Source organism: Dioscorea cayenensis, chromosome 1 (genome assembly GCF_009730915.1).
Source record: "Dioscorea cayenensis subsp. rotundata cultivar TDr96_F1 chromosome 1, TDr96_F1_v2_PseudoChromosome.rev07_lg8_w22 25.fasta, whole genome shotgun sequence".
NCBI lineage: Eukaryota > Viridiplantae > Streptophyta > Magnoliopsida > Dioscoreales > Dioscoreaceae > Dioscorea > Dioscorea cayenensis.
The window spans coordinates 30,117,918-30,130,240 of record NC_052471.1 but is presented as its reverse complement, the minus strand read 5'-3'; the positions used below and the strand labels follow the sequence as shown (position 1 = coordinate 30,130,240).

Genomic DNA, 12,323 nt, shown 5'->3' with positions numbered 1-12,323 from the left:
GAAATCTTTTTTCTTATTATACTCTTTAAATTCAATAAAATTATAATATATATATATATTAAAATTTAGAAATAAAAAAATTATATTTTTTTATATAAAACATATTTTTATCAAAATATTTTATTGGAGATATGAAAAACATTTTAGATTAATTTTTTAAAAATATTTTAAAATTAATTTTTTTAAAATAATTACACATATTTATTAATAAACAATTTTAATATTTAAATCAAAATTATATAAATTTTAAAATATTTGATATTTATTAGGTAATCTTCATAAAGAAACTGTGGGTTAGTCCAACTGTAACTATTATGTAGCGTGATTGTGAGGTTTTAAGTTTGAACTTCTTAATTTGCATTGCACTTTGGCTCTTGTGGGTGTTTTTTTGCAAAGAATACCTCTGCTCGTCACCTCCAAGCAGGGGGATTTATCTCTAAGAGGTCATTCAAGTCATGGTGCACTCCTATAAGTGCATGTTTTTTGATGCATGAAGGCGCCAATGACAACCATCGGCAGCGCATTCCACAGTCACCCGATGTTTTCCGTTCTTTATGAATTTGAAGTCAAAATTCCTTTTGATTGCATGATTTCAAAGTACATCCCTGAAATGTTCGACATCGTCAAAAGCGTTGTCGATATCCAGCAGCGACGCGGAATGATCGGCGAGGAAGGAAGACATCCCACGCCCATCGAGGTCGCCTAGGGGATGAGCTGGAGCACTCGCGAGAATCCGAATTCTGCCGACACTTGATCGAATGAAAAGATCAATATGTTAATCGGAGAATATAATGTTTAAGTGATAATGACAATATTTAAGCGTTAAATTAAATACTTAAGCGGTTAACTAATAACGTAAGCGACTAATACAAGATGTTAACTAGTGAGCGGACATATTTAAACACTAATGACCCCAGACAGTGGAGCAATTAAAAGAGAAGGAACTTATAACGAGTAAAACTTCGTTTTTCATTAGGATCGCAGACAATGGCACATTATACGTCTCGACGACAAGATCAACTACAGCACATTTGAAGATGGAGTGCGTGGCGACATCCAGCTGGAAGTCAACATCGTTTTCTATTGGGCAGAACCGTTTTATATCCATGCGGTGTGATGAACTTAACCACGACAAGAGAAACTTTGAGACCCCATCGCTCACATATCTCGGCTAACACCAACTCCCAGAAGTACGAGCCGTGAACATTAGCACTCTTCCTCCCCGTTGAATCTAGCGATACCACAAAAACTCTCCATAATATATCGGAGAAAACCCAGATCGATGCAGACCAAATGAAATGAAGAACAAAAAAATAAGCCAAGAAGAAGAAGAAGAAGAAGATGTAAACAACAAATAGCGGTCGAATAAGCCCAGAACAAAAAGTGCATATATATATATATATATATATATATCACTGTCGCGATGAAGACCAAAAAGTGCGTAGAGGTTAGACTAGGCGTGATGTGATTGGGCGGTATTTTTCCCTCCATCGGAAGGCAAAAAGGAAAAAAATATATGCCGTTGTCGCGATGAAGGCGTATTGTACATCGCTCGACATGAGTATCTGTTTAACCAGTCAGAGTTTTTTTATGTTTAAACTGAGATCGTATAGTGTTTAACATGTACGATTACCGGTTTAAATAAAAGTCTATATCATGTAAATAATACGTAAAACGTTTAAATATAGTGACTTAAGCATGTTTAAAAATATATGTTATTGTTTAAATTGAATGCTTTTCATCTGACATCGCGTTGAAGATGGGTGCCTCTCGGGTCATTTGTTTAAAACATCTTTTACGTATTTTTCTTAAACACCGTTGTCGTTGTTTAAAGAGTAACTTGAGTATTGTTTAACTTTTTCTATTGTTTCTGATAGCGTTCTTTTGTTTCCCACATTGTTTTTACTCAGGTCTCTGTTTAAATTTCGAAGTTCACATTCGAAATAAAACATTCGTTTACAACATTTACAAAATATTTACAAAACATTTACAACATTTACAAGGACTTTGGATACTCACGACTCGACACTCGTATAACGAAACAAGTGTCTGTACGTTCGAATGCTTTCACGATGGGTTCGCATAACATGCGCATCAACTTGAACTCGCTGACGTCTGACATTAAAAAGGTTAAACAAACACATTCGTGAAAAGCGACTATTAATCGATGTGTCGTTGGTGGGACTTAAGCGAAGATCTTTGATTAGTTAAACACGAGCGACATAGTTGTCTAGCTGGCGTAATGTTCTTAAAGCGGTAACAAAAAGTCTCGAGTGATAAATATCAACCCCGTCTTAAAAGGATGTTTACGACCTCACTCCTCAGAGAATCCTCATGATCACGCAATACGTGAAAACTTTCTTTTCTTACCCAAGTCGAAAAGCTCAGCAATTGCTTGCCCGTCGTCCGCATTTGGAGAATCCTCTGCGTTCGGGCGATTATCACGAGCATTTTCGACTGGGCGAAAAAGATAGTTCTAATTTATTGCGTGATTACGAGCGATCGATTCTCGAGATAAGAAAGGAGGTTCGCGAAACATCCTTTTCGATCAGAGTGGTTGTCCGTGGGAAGAGGAGGAGGAGGGAGGATGATGAGGGACGGCGGCGGCGAGTGGTGTCCGTAGGAAGGGTTCTTCACGGTTATTTATGGTGTGAAGTCCATGGCGGTGACTCTTCATATCCAGAAAAAATTAAAGCGCGATGAGGCCCGAGCATTGGTCGATTACAGATGAGCAGGTGTTCGGGATATTTATGTTCACGTGCGTAAGAATTAATGCGTCGTTAATTCTTATGCGCGGGATCTATAACCTCGCCACGTGCCACGTGCCGCGCCCGATAATTCGGATCGAGCGAAAAGATCACCGTTTCTGCGAGACTTTTGAGAATTTAAGCGTTAATATGAAAGTTATACATGTAAAGATAATGTTAAGCGGAGATGACAAGTATTAAAGCGGATATGACAATTATTAAACATATTAGTAATATATTTTAAGCGGATAATAGCAAATAGTTAAACATTATTTAAAATATACAAAAAGATAACCATAAGCGAGGAAGAACTTTACAACGAAATGAACTTCGTTTTTCAAGCGGAGGCGACAATAGCACATGCTCTGCCTCGACGATAAAATCGAATCATGTTCGTTTGAAGATGAAGTGCACTTGACCAATCAGGTGGAAATCAACTTCATTTTTACGTTGGAGAAAAGCCGATTTATATATTTCGGGTATGATAAACTTCACCTAGACTACCACAAATGAGATCGCCATAATAAACTCTACTTTGAATGAGTCGACTGATATGACGAAGAGATTCTCAGCAGTATACTGTGACCGTGAGGCGAAAAGTCGAGCAACTCAAATGAGGAGAAATGAGGGAGAGCAACAGAGATGTAATGCAACTCTGCATCATTGTCTATCGAAAACTAGCGAAAGCCGCGAAAAGGTTGAGCATGATGTGATTTGGTGACTTTTCGCTTTCACCAGTTTTCGGGCAAAAATGGGATTTCATAACGTGGGCCCATTTGAAGTAAACGGTAGGGGGTAATATGGAAGTTAAACACTAACGGAAGGGCTGTCCGGGATGTGTAAAAGTAAGAGGGAATTTTTTAGAAGTTTGGAAAATTACGAGGGGTGAACAGTAATTTTCTTATTATTATTATTATGAGGACACTTTGTCTCCGTAGCTTTTATTTCTGCCGCTCATTTCGATCTGTTTAGCTACTGATGGCATGAAAGTACACCTCCTTTTCCTTATCATCTGGTTAGTCTTTTTGTGACACCCTAAAAAACACATCTTTTGTGCGAGCTGTTACTGCTGTTGCTGTAGTTCACGGCTGCAGATGGAGGTCTGTGTGGCCACGATTGGGATGATCCATTCTGATACGGGAGGCCTTCGCCTCAATCGAGAATGGAACCGTCGTCAGCGTCATCAAGTAAGAACACTGTCAACGTTTAGGATTTCAAATTCGGCTTCAACGACCCCGTCAACAAGCAGTGCGTTGCTGCTGGGAAAGCCATCCTTAGGCAGCAGTGCCATGGAGCAGCTGGATATCGAGCGTGGTGTCTGCATTCCTTTCCGCAAGTACACCCCCGAAACAGTGCGCGCCTAAGCCTACTACTTGTGTTTTTGAGAGCAGAGCAGTAGACTACTCCCAATTGCTCACCAGGTGCCAAACTGTGTTGTCTATTAGGTCAGGAACAAGGTCCTGGAATCTAGAGGGGCTATCCTGTCTTTGCTCGCCCGTGGTGCCCAGATTGTCTGGAATTTGGGATTCTACTGGTCTGCGCTCACCTATGACTGCCTGGTTGGTCGTGATGAGGAGGTTGTCCCTTACCGTGCACGCCAGCTTCGCAACCTTTTGTGTGATCTTGGGCCATCTTTCATCAAAGCCGGCCAGGTCATTGCCTAGTTTTTGCATCCGTCCACATCTTCTCTTAATAGCCTGCTGTTACTACTTCGATTTTTTTTTTTTGCTGCTTCATGCTCAAAATTGATACTTATGTTTTTCTAAACTTAGGTTCTGGCCAACAGACCTGACATAATTCGAGAGGATTATATGAATGAACTTTGCATCCTCCAAGATGATGTCCCCCCTTTCCCCAACCAGGCAAACTTTTTATCTTCTGAAACAACTTCTTTCTTGTATATCTATCTATAGAATTCAAAATTCTGACCCAGAAACCTTAAGTGTCAAATCTGTTCATTGGTTGTGTAGGTGGCGTTTGCCATTATTGAAGATGAACTTGGGCAACCTCTTGAGAAGGTATTCAGCAAGATTTCATCACAAACTATAGCAGCAGCAAGTTTGGGTCAAGTTTACCGTGCCACCCTGCGAGAGACAGGAGAGGATGTTGCCATCAAGGTTGTAGACTTGAATTCTTATCATTGTCTCTAATGGCTTATTTGTGATGCTAGATGTTTCTATGCAAGTACATTCTTTCATTTTGAACAAATTTGTAGGTAAGAACAAGCAGCTTCATCCCACTTAAAATATATGATTGCTCAGGCTACATTGTCGTCTCCCCGCAAAATAATTTCTTGTTTATTCTGTTATGTGGGCAATCCGGTTTTGCTTGGGTATACCACCAAGTGTGTTTGGTATATCTTATTTTGTTTGCTGCCGTTCATGGAATGATTTGAAAAATTTTGTGCCATGGTTATTCTCTGTTAGTTCATTCATTATCATCTGTTTCACAACACCATGTTGTTTACTAGTTTACCATGAACCCTTTCATATTCTTATGTGCCTAGGTGCAACGACCAGGAATAGAACCAATAATCTACCGGGATCTGTTTCTGTTCCGTACCCTAGCATCTTTTTTGAACGGAATCAGTCTACAAAAGCTTGGTTGCAATGCAGAGCTAATTGTTGATGAGTTTGGGGAAAAGCTTCTGGAAGAGCTTGACTACACATTGGTATTGGCTTTCCATTCTTTGATTATTTTGTTGTAGCTCATAATATCATTCGGCAGAATAAATGCAAGAAAATGTTGAACCATGCTGATTTTGGTAGGAGTACATTTCTGGACCTTCATTAAATCTCTGCCCTGCTTAAATAGATACCCATAGATTTTGATAGTTGAGAAATAACTTCACTTGCATAGCAAGTCTGGAAAATAGCTATGAAAACTATGCGATACAAAAGTTGAGTTGCTTAATTTATCTTCACTACTATGTCTATTTTAATATTATTCTTTGGTGTAGGAGGCACGAAATATTGAGGACTTCATAGAAAACTTTAAAAATGATCCGACAGTCAAGATTCCTCGAGTTTATAAAAAGCTTTCAGGCTCACGTGTTTTAGTAATGGAGTGGATTGATGGCATTCGATGCACTGATCCACAGGTTAGAGTACTCTTATTGTAAACATCGTGTGGAGTTGTTTGTTATGCTTTCAGCAAACATGGATCTTGCTTACAATAATTAATGATGGTGTGCTCAATAGCCATGTTTGTAATTGGAGTCCTTCACAAAGTTATTAACTACATTAATGCTATGGAAAACAGGCTATTAAAGAAGCAGGGATTGATGTCAATGGTTTTCTAACTGTTGGAGTAAGTGCTGCTCTGAGACAATTGCTAGAGTTTGGATTATTTCATGGTGACCCACATCCTGGAAATATATTTGCCATGCGTGATGGTCGCATTGCTTATGTTGATTTTGGAAATGTGGCTGTGCTTAGTCAGGTAAGTCATTGTTTAAGGATCATGTGCCTTTGTTTTATGGCCCTTTAAAATCAAATTCTATGCTAATTAAACTTGAGAGATACTCACTAATTTGTTTATTTTAAAGCTGTTCCTGTATAAGTAACACAGATTGTCTAATGATGGGATTAAAATCTCATCTATAGAGAGACTTCTATAGGAGAAAGTGGTATTGTTGGGACAGTCACTGAATGTTCTTCTGATTGTGTTCATAGTTGTGGCCCAAATTGATGCCTTTGCTAGATTATAGAAGCAAATTTAAATATGATTATTTAGCAATTTATTGTTTTCCACTTGCATGACTTGCATTGTTGATTGTGCGTGTCCTACTATCAATCCTATCACATGATATTGTCCAACAAAAAATCTGATGCTTTCCCTTTTTACGTAAAGCACTCCATTGTTCTGGCATTGCATGGTACGAAATGGATCATGCAGTAACATATCTGTGCAAGTAATCAAGTATAAACCACATGCCATTAACTCTCTTTTAACTGTTGATAAATTTTTTAAGTAAAATCCATATCACAATCTATTTGAAAGTTTTGGAACTCATAAATCTTAGGGATGAACCTTGTGCTGGCAGCATTTCTAGTCATGCCATGATAATTCTTATGTTAACTATGTAGGGTTATTTTTCCAATATAAACTATGATTACTTTAATTAATTACACTATCATATGACCAAATTGAGGTATGCATTTGCTTGTTTCCTTGGTCCCATATGCAGGAAATATGATACTGCTCTCCATGAAGATTATTCTGCTCTCTTGCACAGTTTGCTACACCTATCAATACACTAGCCCATTCACAAACAACCATTAGAGACATTTATACTTCCTTCCAGCCTAAAATATGTCCAAATAATTGTCCTTTTTAATCACAAAGTTATATGGTGATTTTTTCCTTTGATCCACACCCCCGCCTTTTATTACATAATCCTTGAGTAGAATTTGGTAAAGCATATAATTTGTTGTCTGTGATACAAACAACCCATCCTTGACAATTGTTTCTTTGCCTTTTTTTATTTCAGCAAAACAAACAAATTCTCATTGATGCTGTTGTCCATGCTGTTAATGAAGATTATGTTGAGATGGCAAATGACTTCACTAGGCTTGGTTTTCTTGCAAGTGGAACTGATGTCTCACCAATTATTCCAGCTTTAGAAGCAATTTGGCAGAATTCATCTGGAAAAGGATTGTCTGACTTCAACTTTCGGAGTGTCACTGGTATGTTTTATTTTTAGATCAATTATAGTAGCTTACCTAAAATTTTCCATATTTAAAACATCCCAAATCATATCATTTGCACATAATTTCCTAAAATAAAATCTGTGGTCTTTCTAGCACTGGTTAGGGCTGTCTTTGCCACCCAAAAAATAAAGGGAAAAAAAACAAAAAAACAAAAACACAATTGAATCAATAGCCTGGCTATGATGGCTTATAAGTTTAGAACAAATGATGTGAATTCTTCTTGTTATTCGACTAGTGGAAGACACAATAATAGATAAGTAAGTATGGCAACAAATCTATCATCGAATCCGATATTTCTAGTAACAGAAAATCCTTTAATTTACACTAAATAATAATGGTGAGTCTAGATATCTCCTTATTTACAAAATTTAAAAGAAAATAATAATTTCAACTAAAATCAAAACTAATTTCCAGGCACTAATTCTGTGACCCATCTTTCCTGGTTTTGGGGAAATCATCTTTTTATTGAAACTTCTCAAAGAGTTGGTGTTAGGTAATTTATATGGTTATGTTGAGCGAGTTCTGTTGAAAATGCAAATATTAGTTACTTTCATGGTATTTGGAGGTGTCTTTTTTGCATTTTCATGCAACTTGTTTTTCCAGTAAGGGGATCTGTTTAGCTATTGAACACCTTAGAATCATGTAATGGGGTTGCTTTCCTATTAACAAGCATAATGTAGGGTATTAACTTGGAGTCTATAATAGTTGAGGAGTATCATACCATATTTCACTTTCAAATTTTAGCCTGAAATTCTACATGTTGCACATTTAAACAATGTTAATTGAATGTTACCAAAGAAAGCTTGGGCAAATTAGATAAACACAGAAATGGCATAAATAAAGAATGAAACATTCCAAAAGTCAAAAAATGATCCACATACTCATACACCATTTAACGTGAGTGACTAACAGTAATGCTTGTGAGTTGTGTTCACATTGCCATTAAGCCATCCATTTTTAAAAATGACAAACAAATATTGGCTGTTTTCATAAGCTGTTGTTGTTGCACAGCTAAAATATTCGTTTAGCAATGGCCACTACTAAACAATATGAAGGATTCACTTCAATCTCTTCTCCTTTTGTTTTCTTTTTTTTCTTTTTTATGTTTTATTAATGCTATATGCCTGTTTATCCATGTTAACAATATTAAGTGGTGTTGCTGTCATTGGTCTTCAGGAAGGACCAAAATCCTTTTCAACTGAAATTCATGCTCCCATTGAGATGATATATTTCTGGGTATGCGCTAGTACTACATAAATAGCTACTATTATAAATTAAAAGATGACCATCGGCAGTTAAGAACAAGTAAGATGCTAAAAATATTGATTGCAATCAAATTACAACAATTATCTATCGTATGAATACACCAATATGCAGTATCATTTTTGATATCCTATACTTTTTAACTCTTTAGGTTAACATATACCTTCTGGGGTTATCCCACTGACTGACTTCTGCATCCATCCATAAATTTCAATGTTTCTTCAAACTTTATAAGATATTTTACGATGTTAAGTTCTGCAGGGAAGTTCAATCAGCTTGTGTACCAGTACCCTATTCGTATTCCAGAAAGGTTTTCACTTGTTATTCGTTCTTTGTTAACACAAGAAGGCATTTGTTTCACACTAAAGCCAGATTTTAAATTTCTTGAGGTAAATATCCTCGGCAGTTATCCTGCTTTCAATCCATCGAGTGAAAGAAAAAGAGTCAAGCTAACTGTTTAATGTTTGTTTTGCTCTCCACCTTGTCATATAGTTTCATTGAGCTATATGAATATTGGATTCTTGGTCTATTTGCTTGTTCATATGACAAATAATATTGTAGGTTGCGTATCCATATGTTGCAAAACGTCTTCTAACAGATCCAAATCCTGCACTACGTGAACGACTCATTCAGGTTTGTCATGAATGGTTCTTTTCTCTTTGATTGGGTTGTACTCAACAGTTATCTTCCGGTATGCATTCTCTTATTATGATTTATTAGCCATTCTAAGGTTTAGCTATATTATCCTTTACACCATACTTAACGTGGTAATGTAGCCCAGTGACAAACCAGCTGTCCAAGATTGTCATAGGAGCATTTTTTTAAAATAACATTATTAAATTAAATTATTATTAAAACAGGGCTTTTCTTAAAATATTTACCAAACTAATGTTATACCTCTTGAACTTATTGACCATCTCAGCTCTTATTGTATAATAATGCATGCCATCTTATTCTTCTCTAATTCTCTTTGCCTTATGTACATCAGCTCATATAACCCAACTTCTATGTTTTCTTTTCTTTTAAAGCTTTCTTCCTTAAGTCAACCAGAGATTGTGAAATATTTTTTTTATCTTGCATAAAACCCAAATCTTTCTTTAAAACACATGCTATAAATTAATCCATATCCAACATCACCTATGGTTCAAGTAAACATTTGCCAAACTGTGGATGTTAGAGTTAAGCCAGCTTTTAGAGTTAATATAAGTTCGAAATAGGATGAAGTCAAATTTGTCTTACTAAATCTCATCCGCCTTGATGGTATTTTGAGAGTTATTTTTAGTGGATCCTTGCTTATTTGCTTGAAAATTAGAGTAGGATGTCCAAAATTAAAGGCATGTAAAAATATTTTGTATTGATAAAAATTAGGCTTGTTTATGCATGGTGTTGTTTTACAATGTGATATTCAATGCAAATGCGGTCATATTTTGTAATCGCATTCAGTTGATTCCCCTCTTTTATGACAAAAAAGGTTAATAATCAAAAAGCTTGAAACTCTTGATGAGAATTATAAAAATCAAAATATTTTGAAAATTAGCTTATCTAAATCTCGATAGAGTTTGTAAAAATAGATATTAGATTTAAGTTGCTAGGTCATTGATTTAATAAGAGAGGGATACATTTAGAAGAAAAGATGAACCTTCAGTTTATAAAGGAAGAGGGAGAATAAGACTGAGAAACAAACATGACACTAACAAAAGAAGATCTTGAAAAGCGAATATAAATAAGATGATTGAGGCCGCATTTGTTAATGTGTATCTGGCAAAGAGCAATAAAAAAAGTTGGCGGTTATATGGATTGACGCAGGGGTATAATGTTAGTTTAATAAATATTATAGGAGTACTATACTAATAATTATTTAGTTTAATAAAGTTATTTTGAAAAACTAAAATACCCTTTTGTCATATAATGAATTTTTTTGACAAAATGTATTTTTAGATTTTAATTACTAGGAGACTAGGATGCCGGTGTTCTTAAAAGGTAAAAAGCCCAAAAGGAAGATAATTGTGGGGGATGTGGTCCTGTAGTCACTCTTTTCATCTCTGTATCTCTGTGGTGGTAATTGTTCTCAACCAAAGGTGAGGGGAAGCTTAGCAATTTAGTTTGGTAATTTGCTTATGCTATTCCCAAGTGTCAATGTTGTTGGTTTCCGTACCATTGCTGGAAATATTTATGTTCAAGCACTCAAACTATTGTTTGCTCATTATAATCCAGCACCATCTCCAACTTTATATGATTAATAGCATCACCATCATTTTAATCCACATCTATTTTAGTATATCATTTGCCTTATTCCACCAATTGAGAACTTTGTATGTATATGTACTATTGCATATTATTTTGGTCAGATATGTTCATCTTTTTTTCTCTTTATATGCATAGGTTCTGTTCAAGGATGGAGTGTTCCAGTGGAAAAGGCTTGAAAATCTCATAGTCCTTGCTAAGGAAAATGTGGCTAAGATGAACAATAATCCAGCATTGCAAGTGAAAAACAGGTGCAGGGCTTAAACCATGGCTCATGAGTGATATTCAACTTTTTATAATATGTCTCACAACCAGTACTCTCATATTTTCCTGGCAAAGGTCAATGAATTGGCAAGTCCAAAAGAAATTGGACCTTACAGATACTATCCGAGATGGAGCAAGGATGTTCTTGGTTGATGCTGGTATTAGACGACAACTTCTGATGGCTTTTACAGAAGATTCCAAGCTTCACATTCAAGAGGTGCGCCATATCTCCTGAGATTCTATACAAAGTCATATTACATCTCACATTGTAGATATATTTTTGTCTGGAAGAACTGAGGTGCTTTATATGTATCATCTATTGTTTTAACTGGACTATTAGTATATAACAGTGTGTTGTTCTTGGATTACTAATTTATGGTCGTTTGAATTACAGCTTTTTGATGTGTATCGATTAGTTCAAGATGAAATTGATGTTTCTTCAGTTGCATTGGAGGTCCTGAGAGGTGAGATATCTTTTCCCTGTTTTGTTACTAGCTGCAAACAGTACAAATTCATTGGCAGCCTGGCAATTCTTTGTGCATATCATGCAGATTTACCTGAGGTTACAAGAGAGTTTATGCTCTCATGGAGTGAGTCTGTTCTTTCAGACCGCTAAGCAAAGCCATCCAGCGCATACAACTTAGCAGAGCACTCAGGCGTAGCTCTGTATACAAAGCGCAGACAGAACTATGAATACCTTTTATCCAAACCTGTCTGTCCTCTTTTGACTCATCAAATGCGAACAGATCAACATGTAATTAATTGTACAGAACTTGTCACAAGTGGTTGGTTTGCGCTTTCTGCACTTGAAATGCACCATACCATAGGAGGGATTTTCTGAGAGATGTAAAGAAAATAATATACCCAGTGTTAGGCTGTTAGCGTGCTATTAAAAATTTATTTGTTTCTTTATTTTTTATTTATATTATTATTATTATTTGTGAGTTTGATTTATTTGTTCAATCTTGAATCTTCTTGTTATATGTAATTAATTCAATTAATTGAATGATTATATTGGTACTCTTCCTTTTATGTTTCTTTTTATGTTACAAATCTATGTTCTTTTTATCTGTCATTTTTTAATATTAAAAAA

The 12,323-nt window shown here is 35.9% G+C and overlaps 1 protein-coding gene across 1 annotated transcript; it reads left to right on the top strand.

Moving 5' to 3' along the window:
* The first annotated feature begins 3,740 nt into the window (after nt 1–3,740).
* LOC120260092 (protein ACTIVITY OF BC1 COMPLEX KINASE 1, chloroplastic) lies at nt 3,741–12,178 on the top strand. The gene is made up of 14 exons (XM_039267537.1): nt 3,741–4,099; nt 4,193–4,399; nt 4,520–4,609; nt 4,718–4,864; nt 5,254–5,418; nt 5,707–5,847; nt 6,009–6,188; nt 7,240–7,435; nt 8,984–9,111; nt 9,284–9,355; nt 11,105–11,217; nt 11,306–11,447; nt 11,625–11,694; nt 11,782–12,178. Exons 1-14 carry the CDS (start codon nt 3,842–3,844, stop codon nt 11,844–11,846), a joined length of 1,974 nt encoding a protein of 657 aa, XP_039123471.1. The 5' UTR covers nt 3,741–3,841; the 3' UTR covers nt 11,847–12,178.
* The last annotated feature ends 145 nt before the right edge of the window (nt 12,179–12,323 follow it).

Coding starts and splice junctions, on each gene's coding strand:
- LOC120260092 (XM_039267537.1), top strand. CDS start 3,842: ATGGAGGTCTGTGTGGCCACGATTGGGATGATCCATTCTGATACGGGA. Junction 4,865..5,253: donor GAGAGGATGTTGCCATCAAG/GTTGTAGACTTG, acceptor TTATGTGCCTAG/GTGCAACGACCAGGAATAGA. Junction 9,356..11,104: donor TACGTGAACGACTCATTCAG/GTTTGTCATGAA, acceptor TTATATGCATAG/GTTCTGTTCAAGGATGGAGT.